Here is a 25075-nt window from a genome sequence, read left to right as displayed (position 1 = left end):
ACTGATATATAATAGCAACTCTGGCTCGGTGAGGAAAGCAACGGGAAACTACCTCATTTCCCTAGTACGCCTCTTCAGTGATGCCTACGCTAGCTATGACAGCTGATGGCAGAGCTGTTGAGGATCCCACCAGCGGCATCGCTGACGGACTCAACATAAATACATAATTTACCAAGGAAGATGTTCAGTTAATTTCCAAATTCTTTTCAATCATTTCAATATTCTTAACTGAAGCATTCCTCGCCGTAGAATGGAACATTAAAAACTTCAACTCCATACATTCTCTCGCAACACAAGGTGTACGTGGCAGATCTAAAGGCGGCATCACCTTGCTCTAAAACGTCAATCTGTCCTCATTCAAAATCATTATTGAAACCGATACCATCCTAATGGTAAAAACGAAAATATGCATAAAAATCATGGTATACTTCCAGCCTGAATACAAATATGATGCATCGAAACGAAATAACCATACTAATGGGAAATTTAAACTGTAGAGTCGACACCAATCAAAACAAATTGGAGAAAGCAGTCGAATATTTAGAAAGCGAAGGCTTGATAATGGTTAACAAAAGAGACCCTAAAACACATACGTGTAAAAGATTACAGCACAATGGATCTAGTCTTCAGATAGGAAAATTCAACGCAACGAAAGGTACTAAAAACATAGTTGCAAGGAAGCACCTACTAGTGTACACTACGATAAAACTGGATAAGTTGCAAAAGTCCGAAAACGAAAAAAACAGGAGGGGAAGAAGGGTTGACCAAAATACATTAGCTGAAATTGACACGAAACTTAAAAGATCCGTGAAGGAAATATAGATAAAGCCATTGCCAGTTTAGAAAGATGTATCATGGATATTGTCATATATATAACAATCAACAAAATCTACAGGCGAAAACGCTGGTTCATTCACAACTGCTATAAAGTAAGGAAAGACACACTGAAGGCAATGAAATGCGTAAGAATAACGCCTACAAAAATTTCCCTACGAAAATAAACCGGTAATGGCGCACGAAAAGAATCTATAAAACAACAATCAGAAAGCAAAAGACATGTTTCAAGACAAAGAAGAGAGTAGCAAAGACAGTACGACAATGGTACAAAGCAATACTACCCAAAAAACCATATTTTCCGGGAACATCCCGACTAAAATACGGAATGAATATTTTAGCATAGTCTTTCAGGCAGAAGAAACACGACCAAAAGGAACTAAACGAAGACGATTATCCTACAATTAATGTTAATCATTTTACCGAGAAGACGTAGAACATGTAATAAAAAAAATGGAAGACAAAAAGGCTTGTAGTCCAGATCGAATATACTACGAAAATCTTAAAGACACAGCAACACACCTCAAGAAAAATAGACGTACATGTACAATGAACTCATAAAACAAGGGAAAAAAACACATACCGGTATCTAAATATAAAGATTTGAACAAAAGGAAAGGAGGCGTTAGAGATTCAAACTCATATCGTAGAATAGCTCTAGAATGTACAGCGCTAAAAATATTGATAAGCCTTATAGCAAAACGTCTATACAGCTTGGTTGATGGATCAATAACGGAAGAGCAATTTGGATTCACGAAGGGCAAATCCACTCTCCAATCAGCAAATGTTTGCAAAAGTAAACGATGATGCATTGAAATACCAGAGGTAAACTACACGCTGTCTGTATAGACTTCACTAAGGCCTTCGACATCGTAAATAGAAGTATAGCGATCGGTAAAATGGAATGAAATCATTGTAAAAAATTACATCACGAGGTTTTTAAGGAACATTCAGAACGAAAATTCCATACGAATAGATGAGAGTGTTATCTATAAGTCCCAATGGAACAAACAGACGGAGTTTTATAAGGTGATCCAATTAACTCCCTCCTATTTAACATAGTAACTGCGGACATAACTCAGAACACTGCAACAGAAAAGATCAAATTGTACGCATACGCAGAGAACAAAGTGCTTGTATCCACTGCGTTAACGAATCTCCACGAGGCTTTAACAAAATTACAGTTTGGGCAACCGAGAAAGAATTTCAATTAAATGAAAACGAAACTGTGTCAATGGCTTTCAGAAAAACTAACGATGTTATACTTTATAAAAGAGACACACCAAATACAGTGGAGACAAGACGCGACACTTCCGGATTTAGCCTTGTTAAAATGGGAGAGAATTCGCAAGTGGCGCTCCTATTTGCGTGACCTGGAAATTCGCGCTAAATTCAAATATCAAGGGAAATATATATACGTTAATGGATAAATAAATTACGTCTCGAAAGAAAGTGATACTAAAATATTAACTTCAAAGTTGCTAAAGTAATTCTTCATACATGAATGAAGAATTATTTGACAGGTTATTATTAAAAGACTGAAATTAGACATATAATCAAGATGTAAAATGGACTGCTGTGAAAGGGCTTGATCTTTCATTTATGCATTACATGTTTAGCTTTAGCATACCTGCCTGAACTTTCATGGCTAGATTCAATGAATTTACATTTTTATTATATTTTAAGCGAGTTAAAGTATGGGTCGCGCAGGTCAGAAATTTAGGAAGTAGGCCTTCTATAAACATATCCTTGTAACTGGAAGAATATATATGCAAACACAGTATTTACTTACATTTTTTTGTCATGAGGGAAACGTAAGAAAGACCGCGAATCCTTCTGCACTCCATAGTTTGCAGCCAAACGCAGCACATATTGTTCCACTCATATTGACAGGAGATATAAAGGAATGACACACGCTACTATTTACTTACGTCAGCTTAATGCAAACGCATAAATAACCCCAAAAACTTCACAAACAAATACGCATGCTCTTATGACAGAATCAGTAACTCTCAGGTCACTCCGCTAGACAGAGATCTAAACGCTGTCCCTCGATATCTCGCAGAGTGTTGCGTATTGTCTCTACTGTATTTGGACACACTATCGATCTTCACACATTACAAGCACTTGGGCATCACATTACGGACCCATGGAAATGTATACAGTATTCTTGTTCGGGAGAGTTTTATAGCCGCCTTATGAATCTATGACCAGAATACCGTACCAAATTTACAAAAGTTGCCATTGAAAACTGCGTAAATGATATTAATTTAAAAATCACCCAAATATTGACATATGGTTTGACATTAACCGGGTACCAACTCGAAAACAATAACCTCAAGGAAATCGAAAAATTAAAAGCAAGATTCCTGAAAAAGGCCTTATGTGTTTCAAAGTATACGTCGTCACGCCTGGCATAATTTTTACTCTCCAGAGAATCCTTCTACATTGATGATTTGAGATATGAACTATTCCTACCGTCAACTGAATCATATCTACTCCGAATCGTGTCATGTCCGTATCATGTCTACTGCGAGAAATGCAAGGGAAAATGAGGGAGGGGGAATATTTTCTGTTTTTTACGCTACAGATGCACTGATCGATAGAGAATGGATGAGAGCCAATTATGCATTGAGATACGTCATGACGCGCTCTGTGGTTCGTAGTTTTCATCACCTTATCTGCACGAGAGACATTACAATCAACTGGACGAACTATGCTTGTGCAAACTTCGTGGTAACCCATGCGACAGCTATCACGTAATGACATATAAGAGCAGATAAATGTCTTTGACGGAATTGTGTGAAGGTGTGTAAGATTTAAAATAATGCATCCTACTCTACTTATGCACACTGTGCAAAATTAAATTAAATTAAACAATATTAATGGGTGGGATCAACACGCTCTGCAACTACTGGGATTGATCATAGCATGGCCAGATTATTATGGCCATGATCATAGCCGTTCATGATTAATAATAAAATATTCATGGATTGATTACTACAATTAATTTACCACTGTTGCGAATGTGTCACCCCAGAGGATCATCCCGAAATTTTTCGTCAATTGGTGAAACGCTCCTTGCTCATTACACTGCAGTGTTTGCGTCTGTGTTTCGATATCAATATATCCTCTTCGGTATATATGAAATGTTTTGATACCTCAAGGTAAGGAAAGGAATGCCGGCGGACACGAGGACATCCTTATTGAACATCTTAAAGCTATAGATGGGCCCACGAGAGATGGAGTCTGGCGTTTAGCGTCACCGGTGAGAATAAGTTGACTAACGCTGCTCGAAAATGGTCTGTTTCTGGGGCAACGATAACAGAATGCTATCTCCTCGAGGGTTGGCTTGCTTTAAGTCGATTTCGTGATGTTATTCGGATTGGTACTTTGTTAGCTGTGTTAGTTGTTGCTGCTTTATGTAATTATTTACGTGTTTGTTTCCTGAATATTATTTTATTGTTATTTGTTTGTAATTTAATCAGTGGCTAGTTTACAGTTGTATTCTCAATTTAACATGTGCATTTGTTGATGTTATTGTCAGTCTAATGTTTATGAAATCTCATATTTATTGGTAGTGACGTGTTCTTTCTTAAATGCTGAAATTGTTAGATGAGCTTAGAAATTGGTCAAAGTTTATTGAATTGCTTTTTTGCCTACGTAGGCTTATCTGATTAAATATTCAGCCTGTATGAAAGGGTGATATACCGCAGATGGAGGTACCCATGACAACGGAGCATACTTCGTAGTTACTGCTTTCGCTGCTCAAATGTCAGACTCGAATTTTCGTGGGCCCAAATATGGTTGGCCCATACTCAAAGAAGTGATATCATGCCCGCTAAATCAATGTCTTATTCGGGAAAAACATACAAGATAGTTGGAGAGAAACCACATTCAAAATAGGCTATTATATAAAGGTAGAGGCGATTCCAGTGACCCGAATTCGTAATAGCCTTGGAATTTGTGTTGCTTAAAGCCCTGATGAAACTACTTGAAAAGCGAATATTGCTAGTTGCAGATCCAAAAATTCCAGAGAAAAGTTTGTGTTCTCTATGGGAAGGTCTACACTATAAGCAGAGAGATCTTTACACCCACATGGTGTGGTTTGAATTTATTTACTGAAGGTTTCCTTCAGGGTGGCAAACCTAGAACACTTCTTAAAGCAGTCATGTAAACATTGATCCAGTAACCTCTTTCCATGGAGACCAACGCAGCTATCATGGATGTCTCACAACCGCAATATTGACGTGGGTGCTATCGTGTTGTTTAACGATTATATGACGTTGAACTACAATGGAGGATGCCTGGTGAGACTGAAATATATGCAGCAAAGGATGCATTGCTGAGAGATGTAGATGTAATGACGTTTAATGGCATATCTACACACACACCGATTAAGTCAGTACCCTTACCAGAGGACAAATGGTTTCATCTACAGGTCGATGGCGATTACATACGGACAATACAGTAGGTTACGTAAACTGTTTGAGATTTTGTTTGAAAACATCATCGATTGCATAGCGTTGCATTTTATTGCTTGACGACAATTATCCGTGTTACATGAATGGGTCCAACATTTGGGTCATCGGCCCCTTCCCAATTTCCTTTTACTCTCACTGTCATTATTACAATATTTAACATGCTACTAGAAACAATGGCAAAAGTATTTACATAACTTTATTCTCGGTGAGCAGCTACCGAAATTGCTGGAGTCAATTTGAGGTGAGAATATCCTATGCACAGTGCTGATAATATTTCTTGCGAAAAAAATTGAAGAGACTAATGTTGTGGCTGATAAGGGAAACGTTGAGGCATCCACGTGGAAAGCTGTTTGCTAAATTTATAGACTTCTGTAAGCGTATGAATCCATAAATAGGAATAAATTGCTGGTAAAAATGCAGGAAAATGGGATACCACCCGACTACTCGGAAACATCCTATCAGAAAACTCTTTAATTATATACAATAACACCATGTTACCATCAGTAGGCGTACATCAAGTGGATCCAGCGAGTCCTCTATTATTCAACATCGCAACCTACGATATGGTAACAGCTACTAGAACTGATGAATTAACACTTAGGCTATATTCAGATGATATGACTCTGATTTCAACAAGCCGAAAAAGACATGTAGAATGGGCTGAGAAGAATTATCTCACGATCAACAACAAGAACACTGTACGTTTTTCAGGAGAGGGAGGAGGACCATGTAGGGAAGATGCTTTTTACTTGAAGGAAAGGAATCTAGAATTAGTGAATCAGTTCAAATACCTGAACTTAATATTCCAGACCCGTGGGGAATGTTTTGCAGTTCATATGCACTATAGAGTGTATTTGTTAATAGGTAACCAAGAGCGATCAGATAAAACTTGAACAAGATCCACTTACTTAAAGAGAGCCCTTTTCGTCTTAAAATATTCCCTGGCAAGATTGGTTTACGAGATGGCAAGGGAGCCTTTCTACATCGAGGAATTAAGATATGAAATCACGCTGACCTATTCACAGCAAAGCAACACCATTGCAGACGCTGTGTGAAATAAGGGGAACATCCCTACAGACGTCTACGCCACCTAGACTATGGTATTAAACGAATGAATAAGTACAAACTATGAATTGAGACGCACATTTACTCATTTTGCGGTGCATCTATTTCACTTTAACTTTTTTAATTAAAGAAGAAGTGCACGCAGTGTGCATTATGTTTGTTTATCATAGTCACACAATGATTTTGATATCCTTTTTGCAATACTGCAAGCCTGCAACTTTCCACAACTCTCCACAAAGTGCACCTGCCACCCCTCATCGCCGCTACTCTCTAAGGCACTTATTATTAATGATACCATATATGCTCTATTCCGTATGTTAGAACCGGCATTAATTCCGCTTACACTTGTTTTATTACGGTGTTCAAGGATAATTTTTCTGGATTTGGGATGTCTTTCATGGGTCTATTTTCACTTTAAAATGTGTACAAGTAAGAAATTCGACGATCCGAACTTGTTGATACGAATGGAGTGGGGAACACGTGTCAGACACCATTATCTAGCTTGTAATGAACCCACCAAACCCCCACAAATCTCCTGGTCAGAGAGAACGCGTCATCTTCTGAGTGCACCCCCCCCCCCCGGCCGTCGAGAAGGGGAATGAAAACCTCTTAATTGGAAATGGCAGCAACTTTCCAATTTAAAATATTGTAATAATATGTAAACAGCACATTGTGGGATCTTCTGTTTAATTATTCTTGGTTTTTATATATAAGTACACTGACTGACAGAGCAAATGCAACACCAAGAAGGAGTGGTCAGAACTTTATGCCAATTGCAGGGTAGACTGACGTCACTGAGGTATGCTCATGATGTGAAATGCGCCGCTGTGCTGCGCACGTAGCGAACGATAAATGGGACACGGCGTTGGCGAATGGCCCACTTCGTACCGTGATTTCTCAGCCGACAGTCATTGTAGAACGTGTTGTCGTGTGCCACAGGACACGTGTATAGCTAAGAATGCCAGGCCGCCGTCAACGGAGGCATTTCCAGCAGACAGACGACTTTACGAGGGGTATGGTGATCGGGCTGAGAAGGGCAGGTTGGTCGCTTCGTCAAATCGCAGCCGATACCCATAGGGATGTGTCCACGGTGCAGCGCGTGTGGCGAAGATGGTTGGCGCAGGGACATGTGGCACGTGCGAGGGGTCCAGGCGCAGCCCGAGTGACGTCAGCACGCGAGGATCGGGGCATCCGCCGCCAAGCGGTGGCAGCCCCGCACGCCACGTCAACCGCCATTCTTCAGCATGTGCAAGACACCCTGGCTGTTCCAATATCGACCAGAACAATTTCCCGTCGATTGGTTGAAGGAGGCCTGCACTCCCGGCGTCCGCTCAGAAGACTACCATTGACTCCACAACATAGACGTGCACGCCTGGCATGGTGCCGGGCTAGAGCGACTTGGATGAGGGAATGGCGGAACGTCGTGTTCTCCGATGAGTCACGCTTCTGTTCTGTCAGTGATAGTCACCGCAGACGCGTGTGGCGTCGGCGTGGAGAAAGGTCAAATCCGGCAGTAACTGTGGAGCGCCCTACCGCTAGACAACGCGGCATCATGGTTTGGGGCGCTATTGTGTATGATTCCACGTCACCTCTAGTGCGTATTCAAGGCACGTTAAATGTCCACCGCTACGTGCAGCATATGCTGCGGCCGGTGGCACTCCCGTACCTTCAGGGGCTGCCCAATGCTCTGTTTCAGCAGGATAATGCCCGCCCACACACTGCTCGCATCTCTCAACAGCCTCTACGAGGTGTACAGATGCTTCCGTGGCCAGCGTACTCTCCGGATCTCTCACCAATCGAACACGTGTGGGATCTAATTGGACGCCGTTTGCAAACTCTGCCCCAGCCTCGTACGGACGACCAACTGTGGCAAATGGTTGACAGAGAATGGAGAACCATCCCTCAGGACACCATCCGCACTCTTATTGACTCTGTACCTCGACGTGTTTCTGCGTGCATCGCCGCTCGCGGTGGTCCTACATCCTACTGAGTCGATGCCGTGCGCATTGTGTAACCTGCATATCGGTTTGAAATAAACATCAATTATTCTTCCGTGCCGACTCTGTTTTTTCCCCAACTTTCATCCCTTTCGAACCACTCCTCCTTGGTGTTGCATTGTCACTGTCAGTCAGTGTCTATATGCGTTGAACCGGTGTTGTTACCTTTGAATCGGTTCCAGAAAGAGGCGGCAATCTATCGATAGTAATCGCAATCGATATTTTCCCATATTATGAGCTATACTATCGATGGTAAACGATCGTTTTAAAAAATTGAACGAATTATATCATTAGCCTACGCCTGAAAGTAGAAAATTTTTTGAACACAATTCACAAAAAATCAGTAGAAAGCACAACTGTTTCATGCTATGTAATTTCTTAAATTGTCGGGCAGCACGCGCTTGCCCATAACGTGACGTCCCGAGAAATTCTCGTTCAGCTGCAATGTTCATTTTGCGATCACCCGACATTTTCTCGGGTAATGTAACATCTTTAGAATAATGTTTTACAGAATCCTCAACAGATGACAGGAGAGTTTCCAGTTGCTTTAATGAAGTCTTTGACCTAAAATATGCCTTTTATTTTCTCGCCTACATACAATGTCTTATATCTTATAAATTTCATTTTTTTGTCCCATATTGGCATTAACTCAATTAAGGTTAGGTTGAATGGAGAATCCCACCTTCCAAAATGCTAAATAGCCTTTCTGCGGACACTGATGTCGCAACAAATACAATAGAGACAATACGCGGCACTCTGGTAGATATCGAGGGACAGCGATTAGAGCTCTGTCTAGCGTAGTGACCTGAGAATTACTGATTCTGTCAAAAGAGTACGTCTATTTGTTTGGGAAGTTTTTGGGATTATTTATGCGTTTGCATTAAGTTGACATAACTAAATAGCGTGTCATTCCTTTGTATCTTCTGCCAATATGAGTGGAAAGATATGTGGTGCATTTGGGTGCAATAAGTATGAAGTCCAGAAGGATTCGCGGTCTTTCTTACGTTTCCCTCGTGACAAGAAAATGTAAGTAAATATCTGTTTGCATGTATATTCTTCCAGTTACAAAGATATGTTTATAGAATGTCTACTTCCTAAACTTCTGACCTGCGCGACCCATATTTTAACTGGCTTAAAATAAAATAAGCTTATTTTATTTTATTAGTGCAGCAGTTAAGATTCAATACAGATGTGTTATTGTAGGTGTGATCTGTGGGTTTTGATTTAATTCAGGAAAATGCATATGCATATGTGTGTGGCTGGTTGTGTTCCAAGTTACCCCATTTGGAATGCCGTAATGCGTTGTCAAGCACTGAAGAAAATGTGGGTGATTTAAGAAATGTGATGATGATGCAAATTTGCTTTTCCATAATGTAATGGCAAGTATTGCTTATAGGGAAATTTTGATTGTTTTTGCGGCTAAATTTATAGATTTTTCTTTCTGTTAGTTGGCTTCAAGTTGAAAGGAAAATTTTACAGCTCTTAAATGTAAGTTCATTGAATCATGTGTGTGAGGAATGTGCCGATATTTTTGTTGACAAGTGTCCTAATGTGATGACACAATGCTTTTAAATGAGAAGAATGACAAATCTAGCCGTAAAAGTTCAGGCAGGTATGCTAAAGCTAGAAGAATAATGCATAAATGAAAAACCAAGCCTTTTCACAGCAGTCCATTTCACATCTTGATTATATGTCTAATTTCAGTCTTTAAATAATAACCTGTTAAATAATTCTTCATTCATGTATCCAGAATTGCTTTAGCAACTTTGAAGTTAATATTTTAGTAACACTTTTTTTCTAGGCGTAATTTATTTATCCATATCCGTGTATACATTTCCATTGATATTTGAATTTAGCGCGAATTTCTAGGTCATGCCACTAGGAGCGCCATTTGCGAATTGTCTCTCATTTTAACAAGGCTCAATCTGGAATTGTCGCGTATTTTCCCTACTGTGTTTGGTCGCAGGTTCACAGAGATACTTACATGGACACCTATGAATTGGAACAACCTTCTCACCAGTTGACTGCAAACAGCTGTTCAATTTCTTTTAGCGCGAAAAATAAGCCAATGGAGGAAAATAAACTATCGTTGACTATCGATAATAGGGAACTGACCAGGACGAATAGAAATGAATAGTGTGACGACTCCCTCTGAATCACATGTTAACAGACACGGTGTACATGTTCTCCGCCACCTGTAGCGCTGCTGTCGATAAAAAGGCCAAGTACGCGCGCTTTTCGTCGGCTTACTGTGGAAGTGTGCAAACAGTTTGTGGTCTTTTTCAGTAGTTTTATACGTTCTCCAGTTGTATAAGTGCAAAATAGCTGTCATTAACTTTTCATGAACTGAAAAGTGAAAAAGATTATGCATTTGAGAAGTAGGACGTATACTTTGACATATGCTTCATTTACTACCGCATGTGAATATGCCTACAACTTGCATTGTCCAGGGTTGTAATTCGGGTTACAATAAACATTCGAATGATAAGCGTCATTTTTGTTTCACCCCCGAAAGATCCCACTTTGTTCTCAAAGTGGTCGAAGGCTATCCCACGTCAACATCTGCTTTTAAAAGTGATAGTAACCTTAACATAATTTTTCAGTCAGATTAGAGCCATGGCAAAAGCTGTTGTCAAAGAGAATGCCAAAATCACATACAGCTCAGGAAAAAATTACAGCACGCTTACCTTTGATCAGCCACAATTATCTTTTTCTTTTTTTGCTAGTTGCTTTACGTCGCACCGACACAGATAGGTCTTATAGCAACGATAGGATAGGCCTAGGAGTTGGAAGGAAGCGCCCGTGGCCTTAATTAATGTACAGCCCCAGAATTTGCCTGGTGGGAAAATGGGAAACCACGGAAAACCATCTTCAGGGCTGCCCACAGTGGGATTCGAACCCACTATCTTCCGGATGCAAGCTCACAGCCGCGTGCCCCGCATGGCCAACTAGCTCGGTCCACCATTATCAAGTTGGGAAGATGAACAAATAGCTCCTTTCACCAGTTCAAAAATTAATGTAATTCATCAGTTCTGTAGGTATATTGTTAAACATGCAAGCGAAGTGATTCGCTGTACAGCATGTATTGGTTCTATGCAAAACAATACAGAGGAGGACCTAACAAGTCTAGAAGAATATTTTAATGCATCCAACTATCTTATTTATCCATCGAGTGAATTATTACTGATGTTTTCTCATGTAGAGGAAGTTGTTGTGAGAAATATTAGTGTACAAGAAGCATATGGGGTGAAATATTTCAAGAATGCCTGGATAGTTTACCTTCAATTACTGTTTCTTATAGACTTGGGTATTGTACTGAACATGCTCAGGACTTGGTACCAAAATTAATTTTTCATTACATACGATGCCGTTTTTATTTCCGAACAAAAGAAGTACGGAAGAATGTAAGCTTGTACGAGCGCAAAACATACCCGGAAAATGTTCAAGGTGTCCAGTTAACTGACTGATGGGGTGAAGTGCTGATAAGATTCATGAATTTGAGCATGTTAATATATAATTTAACTTAAGTAGTTATGTAGGAATTACATATGTATGACATCCCGGTCGTAACATCATGTGGGTGCCTGCAGAGTTTTAATGTGTTTATATTACGCAGCATATACACTAACAGTCGAACATGTGTTTTTTTTTAAGGTTATAGCTGATAATTGCAACTGATTTTGTTTTTGTGGTGAATTAATGAAATAGCTCTATACACACATACCCGTTTGACATATTCGTTAAGACAATGACGAACCAATTTCAGAAGTAATGTCATTAAATCATTAAATCATTACTAAATATTTCCTATGAATTTGTCACATATTACTTTCAAAACAAGTAACACTATAATCTTAATTTGCACGAAACACGGATCGCAGTCAACGGTCAGTAAAGAGAATGCACATTCCTGAAACATAACAATAATAAACACACGGTTTTAAATAATTTATTTAAACGATAAATTCCGAATGAAGTCACATCAGATCTCATTTAAAATCAAATGTTCAGGTACAGCTGATCCCTGTTTACCTACACCAGCGCCGCGTAGTGTAGAAACATATCAAACAGCAGAAGTCGTCACACTGTACTTCTATTCGTCCTGAACTGACTATCGATGTCAGACGATTGTGGTGTTTATCGATAACCATAAATTGCACTACCGATAGTTTTCGCCTTTAGACCCAGACATAACCTAACTTTTTTTTGTCTTACTTGTCGTGGATAGTCGTGAGCTGTCGGAAGTGGACGAGGGAGTGGATTTTCATTGAGTGTTACCCTTCAGTGTCAATGTAAGCATTATGGCCTGTATTTTATAGTTTTTAACATATGACCATGGTGGAAACGTTTTACACGTTCATGTTGGTTTATAGAACCAGAGATCATGTTGCTGAAAAGCGCTGTCCAAGCTAAAATAAAGGGAAGGTTTTGGTGTTTAACAAAAGAGTAAGTGTATTTATTCCCAATAGCTCTTCTTACGTGGGTGGCACTTGGATAGCCGGTTCGTATGTCGGACTGCATTGCAATACCACATTCTTCAATCGTGTTAGACTTAATATTCTTAAAAGCTAACCTAAACGTGTATTTGATTACTTTAGTTGTCGAAGCTCTTTTAGATTCTGAAGGTGATTTGAATCAAATACAAAGAAGATAATTTTTCTACTAACTTCACATTCCAGCGATCAGAATCGAGGTGTATGGCATACAAGTAGATATCCAAAAAGTCCACTCAAAGGAATAGGCTTCGACTTAACAGCAGCTACTTTTAGCTAGCCTTGCAGCTGTCCATTCAGTTGGCTGTCCTGTGAATGGTTTTCCGTCCTTTTCGATTCTCCCGCACTAAGGCGAATGCCGAGACAGTTCTTTTATAGGCCACGGCCGCACCCACCTCTCCTTCTCTGCAAATTACATGACCACCACAAATCTTCCTGGCCTGAGAGACAGTTTGACCATCTAGGAGGCCGGCCGTACCCTGTCCGGGTAAGGAATGAAGACTTTTACTCACCCCAGTACTACCAAAGAATCAGCTTTGGCTTAAAAGTGGCTAGTTTTAGCTAGCCTTGCAACACTATATTCAGCAGACACATGGGCTTATTGCCACTATTTATTGCCCTGAGAATGGACTTCCATGGTTTTCCATGATCTTGCACTAGTGGGACAGATCCTAATATAGGCCATTGACGAAACCCACCTCACCTTACCATTTAAGCTTTTAACCCCCTCCAAAGGGTAGTGAGATTAAGTTGCAGGTTATTCTTCTCTCCTTTTTAATGTTTGTATGTAATAGACAGTAAAGGGAAATTAAAGATACATTTAGAAGAGAAATCACTCTTCAAGGAACAGAAATCCAAACTCTTGAGATTTGCCAGGTTATATGTAGTTATTTTACCTGCGTTCACAGATGATTCTCAGAAAATGAGGAATGGTATGGACAATTGTTGGAGGAGGTCAAGATAAAAATAAACGTTTATCAAAAGTAATGGAATGCTGTCAAATGAGATCTGATAATGGGGTGAAATTTCAAATTAGGAAATGACGTGTTACTTGAAGTAGATTGGTGGTGGTGATAATTATTTTAAGAGGAATTACAACTAGGCAGTCATCCCATATACAACATTAATCAGAGAGAAAAAATAGAAGGGATCCGACACTTTGAAAAATGAAGATATCGGCTAAAGAAAGACAAGGGCTACGAAGGGCTAGAAAATTAATGACTCCCTAAGCCTCGAATGCTCTAATACCGTCGGGGTCGGAAAAGAACAGCTGTTGAGCAAGGCAGGTCAGATAGAATAGATGACAATGAGGAGCCTGGCACAAGTAAGTGGAAGCAGTGCCAGGACTCAGCTGTGGGCCCTGTGTTCGCCAACCCAGGCTCTATAGTTCATAGCCCCTGGGGCCCCTTTTAGTTGCCTCTAACGACAGGCAGGGGATCTCGTGGATGTTATTCTACTGCCTCCACCCACAGGGGGATGCTGGGAGTATAGCCTTGAAGTAGGTCTATCCTGTAATGTGGGTGGTGGAATAATCAATAGCCGGCCCTGCAGTATAGGGGCAGTGTCCCTGCCGCTTAACTAGAGGCCCCAGTTTTGGTTCCCGGCCAGTTCGGGGATTTTTTTACCTGATTCTGAGGGCTGGTTCAAGTTCCACTCAGCCTACGTGATTACAACTGAGGAGCTGTCTAACAGTGAGATAGCGGCCCCAGTTTAGAAAGCTAAGAATAATGTCCGAGAGGACTCGTATGCTGAACACACTACACCTCGTAATATGCAGGCCTTCGGGCTGAGCTACGGCTGCGTTGTAGGTCAAGGCCCTTCGGTGCCATTGTGTCATAGTGTATCAGTAATAGAAGTGATTTAAATTACTTCATTGTGAACTTAGAGACAGTATAGGCTATTTTTAACACAGTTTCATTGTTATTAATATGGTTTTAAATTGTGATGAATTTGGTGTTGATAATTATATGATAGTCAGTTTTTCACTTCTATTCTGTTGATGATGATGCAGTAGGGCATCGAAACTTGTACTGATTGAAAAAAATATGTTGTATTTACATCTACGCAACAAACGTTTTATGTACTGAATAAGGTGGACCCAAAAAATTATAACAAAACGTTGTAATAGAAGTAAGGAAGGGAAAATCCTAAGGTTGAGTTCTCATATTGATTGCTGTTAGGTGTATAATGTCCATCATACCTAGTTACTTTCATTCACCTGTCTCTCTGTCTCATCCTTGGCTTTGACAATATGAAAGTGGCTGAGGTATGAGAGTAATGCCATTCCTTATGCATCAGTCCCTGTTATGAATGATGTGAAAATGTTTCTCATAGGGTCGGTTGGTGTGGCAACTTCTGGCTCGGTGAGGAAAGCAATGGGAAACTACCTCACTCCTCATTTCCCTAGTACACCTCTTCAGTGATGGCTGATGGTGGAGCTGTTGAAGTCCAAATCAACTTCCAGGCTGAGCATTCAACTCATACCAGTACCTACTATGTCTTAGGTACTCAGAACTCTGTAATAGAACCCAAAGCTAAACCTTCTTAAGAGGTTTAAAAAGGTAACAACAGGTTTGAGTGGTGGTTATGGTGATTGTTTTCAGAGGAAGTACAACTAGGTAACCATTCTCTATGTAACACTAATCAGAAAGAAAAAAAGGAAGGGATCCGACACTTCGAGAAATGAAGGTATTGGCCAAAGAAAGACATGGGCTGCGAAGGGCATGAAGTGCTCTGATCTCCACGGCTCAAAACATCAGGCTCACCAAAGAACAACAGTTCCTTCCTGAATTATTCCCATGTAATCATAATATTCTTCCAGAATGTATTGCCTGCAAAATATAATTCTGCATTGCGTTATAAATCATTTAGGCTAATAAGAGTTTCTGCACCAAGCATATGACCGAACAAAACAATCTAAAGAATTTATGAAGTTCATATTACAGTCTTTGTTTGTGTGTCTGACTCCTTATGCCTGTACAAAGTATACTGGGTTACACTTTACAAGGTAGTTTGCATTTGTAGGAAGGTGAAAATCATGCAGAAATGATGTGAAATTATATTTAAGGTTGATGAGAGGAGAGATTCTACCTTTATGCTTCTCCAGGACCCACCAACCCAACCCTAGAGATATTCTTACTTGTACAGAAAAATTAAAACTGACAATTTGTCTGTGTTTGAAATAAAGAAAAGGCTGATGGTTGAAGGATGGTAATTCTCATGTTTCAGTATTTTAATAGACTGTTTCACAATGCGTATCGGGTTCCCCTCAGAGTGTTTCACCAGCTGGACGTACCTGATGGGAATCACTGTAAGTACCTAGATGTTAATAAAGGATCAGATCTTCAGTTGAAGTAATCATATTAACAGGATTGTAAATAAAGGTTACAGATCTCTTCGTACGACTATGATGGTATGTCACTGGTGAGACCTCAGTTACAGTATGGTTCCAATGTATGGGACCCTGACAAAGATTACTTGATTCAAGAAGTGGAAAAGATCCCAAGGAAAGTAGTACAATTTGTTCTGGGTGATTTCCAACAAAAGTGTTGTAAACTTTTGGTTGGAAAGACTTGGGAGTGAGGAGACGAGCTGCTCAACCAAGCGGTATGTTCTGAGCTGACAGTGGCGAGATGACGTGGAATAACATGAGTAGACGAACAAGTTAGAGTGGGGCTTTTAAAGGTAGGAAATATCATAATATGAAGATAAGGGTGTTCTAGGGGCAAATTAGGGCAAATATTTGTGTATAGGAAGAGGAATTAAGGATTGGAATAATTTACCAAGGTAGATATTTGATTAATTTCAGTAGAGAGTGATTGATACCGGGTGAGTAGATTGCAAGTTTCAGTGCACGTGCTAGGAGCTGCATGGACTTCACAGCTTGTACTCGTGGCCAGACGGAAACAATATATTTATTTTATTTATCCTGTGGCTCTTTAGTACCAAGAGTGTCCATGGACATGTTCAGCTCGCCTTGCACAGGTCTTTCATTTGTCACCCTTGGGCGACCTGCACATCTTGGTGGGAGATAATAATGTAGGGAGAGGGTAAAACCTGGTGTCGGAACATAGTCTACTTGTGTCGAATAACACCAGGAGTCTGCTGAAGACTTAATGTCTCCATCTGACAGATGAATCATCATCAACAGCATCAGATGCCCTCACTCCTTATGAACTCTGCAGAGAGGTTTGGAATTGAATCCAGGATTTTGGTTCGCAACCTAGTGATTATGAATTGTGTACCACCATCTCTCCTACCCTACTAGAAAATATTCTGATGGTGATTTTTAAAAAAATGTACCCACATGACTCAAACTAGCTATCTGCGATGTCGGACTTTAAGGACTTGGCGTCTTAGTGATCGTGGTGAGACAGTATTATGTAGTTTGTGACCCCCCCCCCCCCATAACCTTTTCGAACTGGCATGTGTGTTGCCATTTGGAAATTCTATGTCAATCGGCTTTCGCCAATATCTACCTTGTTATGATATGCCGCGCGCTGTTGAACGGAGTTTTGGTCTGCGCCTACTGCGCGTGAGCGAGTGGTGAGGCGAGTCTAGTCTTGACCCCTAGCAACTACTTCCGGGGGAGTCGGCGTCCTGTAGCCGCCATGGATAGACGTGTACGTGAGTGTTCCGCTATGCGGCGGATGGTGGTGCTGAAACCCCCATGAAACCAACTTAAGAGGGATTATCCCTTATTCTATTAGTTGCTGGCCTCCTACTGTTTCACTGGATTATGTTTTTGCTACGATAATCCCCAGGATCCTTGGTGAACAACTTTAGTTCACGGCCTCGTGGTTGCCGGCCTTCAATAACAATGGCCAAGGTTTGAACTTCTCAATTTTTCTGGACTCAAAGGTATGTAACTGTTTTGGATTAAAGTATTTCTGGGGAAGCAAGAAGATTTATGTGTTTCGGCGTACTTCAAGATAACTGTAATAATAATAATAATAATAATAATATTTGGATTAAGACTTCCTCTTCGAAAATTGTGCTGGATATCGTGTGCGTCTGTGAGCCTTAGGAAACGGTTTCGGCAATTAATCATTTTAGAATGCAGTTCGCACGGTGGAAAAAAAATTGTATGTTTATCGTAAAATTCTGTAAAAGTTTTTTTTGCACTTGATTGTACAATAAGGTGTGAACCAAGGCGCAGTTTCCAAGGTAGCGGGGTTAGCTTTCCTTCGGGTTCCTTGCCTTCTGGGATTTATTTCTCCTTTTGTTCTTTTTGCATTGTTTCTGGGATCTCTGTTTTATTTTTGACTTAAATCCGTTGGTTTTACTTCTCTTTTGTAGTCCGTGCTTTGTTTTGTCCGTTACTATGGCAACGTGTGTTTGGGTAATAATAGGTGGGTTTTGTTTTCCGCGATTGTTGTTGGTTGATGTGTTCTTGTGGGATGAATATATTTTTGTTGCCTGGTATCGTTGGCATTTATTTCATATAAAGTGATTTATTTCGGCCTACCTTTGGTCGTTTCGTCTCGTTTTTTGGCTGGGCGAAATGTGTAACTTCTTCCTTTATTTTCGTGTGCCCTTGGAAATTGCCCTTGGTAGAAATTGGAACGAATTATGGTTAAGTTAAAAGGCAACCGGCCTAAAGGTCATGGGACTAGGGTTTGTTTACTAAACATGGTATTTGTTTTTTTTTCTTAAACGCGTGATCGATCACATTTAAATCAATATTTAATTATCTTGTTTGACGGTATGGAGGTCACTGTTGTTTTTTTTCTTTTCCCTGTTGATTTTTACGATTTAGTTCCTTTATTTTGTTAAATGAAGTCTGCATTTTCTTATTTAAAGCTGCCTCATTGGGTATTTATTTATTAATCATATTAATTTCTTGCAGGTTAATCCAATTATTGTTAGTCAAGTATTTACATTCTTTTAAACAATATGGTTCAAAGTATTTTCTGAATTAATAATGAACCTAGGTCCACTCCTAATATTATCTTGAAATGTTACCTCTCATTTAAATGTCTATTAAAGTTTCCTTTCATATCACTTAAAAGTTGGTTTTCATTTACCACATTTGGTGCAGCGCTGCAACTATTTTCTTTGTTTGGTTGTCCACGGACCTTAAGTCGCTTTTCCTCCACGGTTTGGGTAAGTGTCTCTTTTTCTTCCCTTGGGTAATTTTAGTATCATGTTGTTGGCTGGTGCCGGTTTTATCCTTGGAATTTTTTGATGTACTGTGACTTGTTGCTTCTTTTTTGCCCTTGTTTTCTCTTGTGTTCGCTTAAACTACCCTCTTGGGGCGGACACAATAGCAACCTTCACACCAGTGTCTCTGTCTCTCTCTCTCTCTCTCTCTCTCTCTCTCTCTCTCTCTCTCTTTTTCTCTCTCTCTCTCTCTCTCTTTTCCTATCTCCTTCTTTTCCCTCAACTGGTGGGTAAGGTTATTAACCTCATCACCGCTGGGATATTCCCGGGGTCCTAGAGGGTGGTGACCGGTTAGAGTGGTATCAGAGCGGTGGTTGTTTGTTGTTCCACTGTTGTTGCTCTGCTGCCTAATCTCTGTTGTTTCTGCCTTGTGCAGCCTAACTTTCCTCCCCTCCTACCCTTGCTTGGTGCAGTGCTGTGGCGAATGTTGGTGGATGGAAACCAAAAATTGAAAAACTAAAAGTGTTATTGTCAATAACTATTGTAAAAGGGAGTGCAAGGATCTTGTGTAATTTTTTGATTATTTTGTTCCATGTTTGCTACCATGGCGCGTGCCGTTACGAACCCCTCCTTCCTGCGTCGTGCCGAATTGGAGTACGAGTTATCCATTCGTGGCCTTGAACCTGCCCGTACTGTTGCTGAGTGCGCTGCCTTGCTATCGGCCAACTCCCAGGTCCCCATTAATGTATTTTCTATTGACAGGAGTCGAGTGGGTGAGTACCTTAACCTGATCTGTGACAATCTTAACGAAATTAATATTATTCGCGAAGAGTTTATTGAATTGCCTCCGTCTAAAGCCCAAGTAAACCGGCTGAGGGCCAGAGCTGACCACTACTCGGGCCGAATTATAGATTTATTATCTATTAAGCCTGATTCTGTTTTTGTGTCAGAATGTGCTAGATTGTTAACGGTGGTTTCTGGCATCACCTCTGATTTAGATTTGCTGTTGATTAACAGAGATATGGAGAATTGTTCTATTGCGACTGCACTTAACCCTTCTGTACCTACCCAGAGTGTCTCTTCCCACCAAATTGCGTCCTCGACCCATGCCCAAGGTCAGTGCTGTGTGACTGCTCCTTTACTGGAAACCTTAGTCTCTAAGCTAAATTCGGCGTCATCGCCTAACTGTTTAAAGGAAGTCTTTCGGGGAGTGAAGTCCTTTTCTGTAAATTCTATCGATGAGTGTATTCGATTCCTTCGGTTTTTGGTGGAGTTGACCGAGACTGGTAATGTGTACTCAGTTGACGATTTGGGGATTTTCCGCGCCCTCTTCCCTCATTGTGAAGGGATTCTAAAGAGAGAAATTTCTGAAGCTATCTCTAAAAATTTATCGATTGGTACCTTTCATGAACTTGTCCTTTCCAAATTTATTCCCTCTCTTGCTCTCCAAAGTCTTGTGCCCCAACACTGTTTCCGTACCCAGTTCCTGCATGAGAACTTGCTAACTTATGTGCTGGATCTGCGATTCTTTTGTAAGGTTTTTAGAATTTCTGTGCCAGAAAGTGAAATGGTCTCTAGAATTTTAAAAGGAATATCTCCTGCGTACCGCTCCTATCTTTCCTTAACCCGTTGCCCTACTACCTTTCAAGAATTGGAAGAGGCCTGTTCCTTTGCTGAAGATGTCAAACATGGGGATGCCTCCAGACCTGTGAATTTCCCTCCCCCTACTACTACCAATTGTCCTGTCCTTCCGTCAACACCTAAAGTAGTGAATGCCCGTAAATGTTACAACTGTGGGTCCCGAAGTCATCTAAGAAATTCCTGCCCTGACGTTAGGCGTGGTCCAGGCGCTTGCTATTCCTGTGGCTCTAGACAGCATGTTAAAAGAAATTGCCCCTTGGTAGACAGAAATGGTACTCAATGACTAGAAAGGGAAAGGGCAGAGTCTGCCAATTCTAAGTTTGTAAACCCTGAATCTCGTAAGAAACCGGTGTGTCCCCCTAGGTGCAATAGTATTTCTGTTCATGCCCCCTCCTCTGGCACGTGCACATTTGTCGAGGTCAACAATGAACCAGTAGATGCTCTTCTTGATACTGGAAGCGCAGTATGCTTGATGAATTATGCCTGGTATTGTCAAAAGAAATCCTCGTGTAAACTTCCGGAAATAAAACCCACTAACTTAAGATGCGTTTCGGCTAATTGTCAGTTCTTAAATATTTTGGGGACTGTGAAGGTCAAGTTGAGGATTGGGAATTTCACTTGGAAGATCAAGTGCTTGGTGACATCCAATTTATCATGTAACATTATTCTGGGTACCAATTTTCTATCTTGGGCTGGTGTCGTTTTGGATCCTCAGTGTCGAAATTTCTTTTTTAAATTTTCTCCTGACCTGAAATTTGAATTGATTAACGTTCCCTTGACAATGCCTAAAGTTTTGTGTGTGGGTTACCCTGTGTCAGATGAGTCTAGTGACATCGATCGGCTTGATCTGAATCATTTAGGAGATGCCGAAGCACGGCAAGTTCGTGATCTTTGCAGGGAATTTCCCGATGTGTTCACTAGCAAGTTAGGCTTGACCAACGTACTCGAGTATGACATTGAGTTGTCTGACCTGCAGCCTGTTCGATCCCCTCCTTATCGCCTTTCCCCACCCCGTATGTTGGAATTAAAGAAAATCATTGAGCAAATGGAAAGAGACGGAGTGATCAGACCTTCGACTTCCCCGTATGCGTCCCCTGTGTTCTTGGTACCCAAACCTTCTGGTGGTTATCGTGCTGTGATTGACTATAGGTCTCTAAATAGTAAGATTGTACTCCAATCTATTCCCCTACCCGACCTTCATACTTGTTTTGGATGGTTCTCAGGTGCAAAATTTTTCACTGTCCTGGATTTGAACCAGGCTTATTACCAAGTGCCCTTATCGAAGAGATCAATTCCCCTCACTGCCTTCATCACCGACTGGAACTTGTATGAGTTCCTCAGACTCCCGTTCGGGCTCAGCTGTGGAGCAGCTGTGTTGTCAAGGTTGTTAAATTCCATTCTCTCTGACATTAAGTTCAGCTATGTCTTTAATTACCTGGACGATTTATTAATTTATTCGAATACCTTCGAGGAACATATGGTGCACGTTAGGGAAGTATTGCTACGGTTAAGGAAAGCCGGCCTTACAGTGAAGTTATCAAAGGTAGCTTTCGCCAGACCCAACATGTCTTTCTTGGGACATGTAGTTTCTTCTGAAGGCGTTTCCATAGATCATTCCAGAACTCAAGCCATTAGGGATTTCCACCTCCCAAAGATGTCAAGGGCGTTGCTCGATTCATTGGTATGGTCAATTTCTTTAGAAAATTCATCCCTAACTTTGCTGAAGTGGCTGCCCCGTTGAACGACCTTAGGAAAAAGAATGTAAAATTTACTTGGGGTAAAGCCCAGGAGGAAGCTTTCAATTCATTGAAGGTCGCACTGATTAATGCACCTTTGTTAGCTATTCCTGATTTCGAGAAACGTTTCATTGTCCAAACTGATGCCTCCGGGCGTGCTATTGCTGGCGTTCTGTTACAAGAACATGAAGATGGGCGTAGGCCCGTGGCCTACGTATCCAGGGTCCTCAATGATCTGGAGTCTAAGTACTCCATTTATGAACTAGTGTCTAGCTGTGCTATTTGCTCTGGAGAAATTTCGATCTTTCATTGAACACGTCAACTTTGATCTGGAAACCGATAATCAGGCTCTTTCTTGGGTGTTGAACCGACCCAAAAGGACCGGTAGAATAACTAGATGGGCATTACGGATCTCATCCTTTAATTTCAATGTTCGCCACATTCGTGGGTCTGAGAACGTCATTGCCGATGGCTTGAGCAGGATGTTTGAAGGTAACCCTTGTGTGGAAGCCAACCCATGTGTCGATAAGCTTGCTGTCAATACCGTTGGAGTTAGTGCCATCCTCACCGACTCCCCATTGCTGTATCAAGAAATTGGAGATCATCAAAAAACTGATCCGGATCTGAAAAGGATCATTGATACAATCAGTAGCGGGATCGAAGTGAAACCTTACTCCTTATCTAAGGGTGTTCTCTGTTGTAAGGGTCGCAAGGACCATAATTCCAAAATTGTCGTTCCTAAAGTTCTGGTACCTGTCATTTTCAAGTATTACCACTGTTCACCCCTTGGCGGTCATCTAGGAAATTTCAAAACTCGTTTGAAAATCAGGCAATTCTTTGTTTGGAAGAAAATGGATAGTGATATCAGGAACATGGTCAAATCTTGTAAATCTTGCGCCATCAGCAAACCTAATTTGAATAACCGAGTGGGATTATTGTCTTCATCACAAGCGTCGCGCCCCATGGAACGACTGTTCATAGATTTCGTAGGACCCCTCCCCCGATCTTCCTTGGGAAACACCCACATTTTTGTCTGTATAGATGCCTTCTCCCGGTTCTGTTGGATCTTTCCCACCAGGTCCACTAATTCACGTAGCTCTATCTCCTGTCTAAATTCCATCTTTGCATCCTTTGGCCCACCTAAGTTCTTAGTATCTGACAACGCTAGTTCTTTCACCAGTAACTCCTTCAAAAGGTATCTGTTTGAGTTGGGCATTTCACATGTCACCACTATTCCATACTATCCAAATCCTTCTTATGCAGAGAGGTTGAATCGGAACTTAAAATCTGCGTTGATAGCGTATCATCATGGCAACCAGTCCAAGTGGGACTCCTGTCTGCATTGGTTGGCCCATGCTTTCAATTCCGCTACTCATGAGTCCCATGGTAAGACGCCTATGTCTTTAATGTTTGGCTATACTCCGTACTCCCCTATGTCTAACCTGCTATGTATTGAGGATCTTCTCCCAGACCTATCTAGACCTAATGATGTTCAAAAGATCTGGAACGAAGCAAAAAGGAATCTAGCTGTGTCATACGAAAAGGTCAAAAGGCAGTACAATAAAGGTAGGAAACCGTCAAAATTCAATGTTGGTGATCTCGTGTATGTTAAGTGCTACCCAATGAGTAAGGCCGTGAATAAGTTTTCGGCAAAACTTGCCCCTAGGTACCAAGGCCCGTGCACTGTGTTGGAGTTCTTGTCTCCCGTTTCTATTTTAGTAAGCGACCCTGTAGCAAGGCGTATTAGGCGCGTTCATGTTTCTCAAATTAAACCCGGTTAATCTGGCAAATTGTACCGCATCTTCCGCTGGATGGATGCACCTTTGGTAACTGACCTGTATTGTTAGTGAATTTAGCACACATACTGTGGGATGGCGAGCGAGTCAATCTGGTCCTTCTATGCCTCGTGTTGGTGACTCTAATTTAGTACTTCTTGTATGTTACTGTTTCTAGGTGTGGATCCTTGTAGTTAGAAATTGTCTTTCCTTTATTGTCTTGTGATGGGGGTATTAATACCTTGGAATTGATATCCTCGTTATCTAACCTTATGCTTATGTAGTGCGCTAACGAAGTTCCATTGGGGAAATCTGATGACATCTAACTTAAATTGTGCTTTGTTGTCCCTCTGTTTTCTCTAGGCTTTTAGTATGTAATTTCAAAGTTTTGTTTCTTCTGTGACTCCGCATCGGATTCCTTCCGCTGAACCCTTTGATCATCTTGTGACTTAATCATTGCTGAGCTATGGTGTGCCTGAGATGGAATGTAAGGGAGTGTGTCTGGTGCCTGAGTGTTTACCATTTTGTCATCCTTTCATGGTGTGCGTGTGTCTGAAGATGTGTGGTGCTTAGTCATGATTGGGTTGCTATTTGTGCCATTTTAGCATTGTACGATTTCTGATTGTGGTGTGTTTCGATCACTTGGTGTCGGATAAGTTCCCTGTTTGCCTTCTGCATGGACTCCGTGTCTTAAAGGTGTTTCTGTTCCGGATACTGATGTTTGTATTCATTCATGATTGAGAGATCTGACTCTCCTACTTTTGGGCACTCTTCGCGGCTGTTCTAAAGGTGGTTTTCTATGCGTGAACCCTCTATATTATTTTTCCTGTAATGGATTTTTGGGCTGAATTTATCTTCCTAACCTTTTGGTTTTGGGGTTATGTAGAATATCTGTCTCCGATTTTTTCCTGTGGGCGTTCGGTTGGTGCACTCCTGCCAGCATTATGG

General features: G+C 40.9%; 1 protein-coding gene across 1 annotated transcript in view; it reads left to right on the top strand.

Annotated features, from left to right (window-relative positions):
* The first annotated feature begins 12527 nt into the window (after positions 1-12527).
* mRRF1 (mitochondrial ribosome recycling factor 1) overlaps positions 12528-25075 on the top strand; it is a 36167-nt gene continuing 23619 nt past the window's right edge. The window contains exon 1 of the mRNA XM_067156811.2: positions 12528-12672. Coding sequence (XP_067012912.1) covers positions 12671-12672 — 2 coding nt within the window. The 5' untranslated portion in view covers positions 12528-12670. The remainder of the gene's footprint in view (positions 12673-25075) is intronic.

This window comes from Anabrus simplex, chromosome 12, assembly GCF_040414725.1.
Source record: "Anabrus simplex isolate iqAnaSimp1 chromosome 12, ASM4041472v1, whole genome shotgun sequence".
Taxonomy (NCBI): domain Eukaryota; kingdom Metazoa; phylum Arthropoda; class Insecta; order Orthoptera; family Tettigoniidae; genus Anabrus; species Anabrus simplex.
The sequence above is the reverse complement of the archived record's forward strand: the minus strand, read 5'-3'. Positions and strand labels throughout refer to the sequence as shown.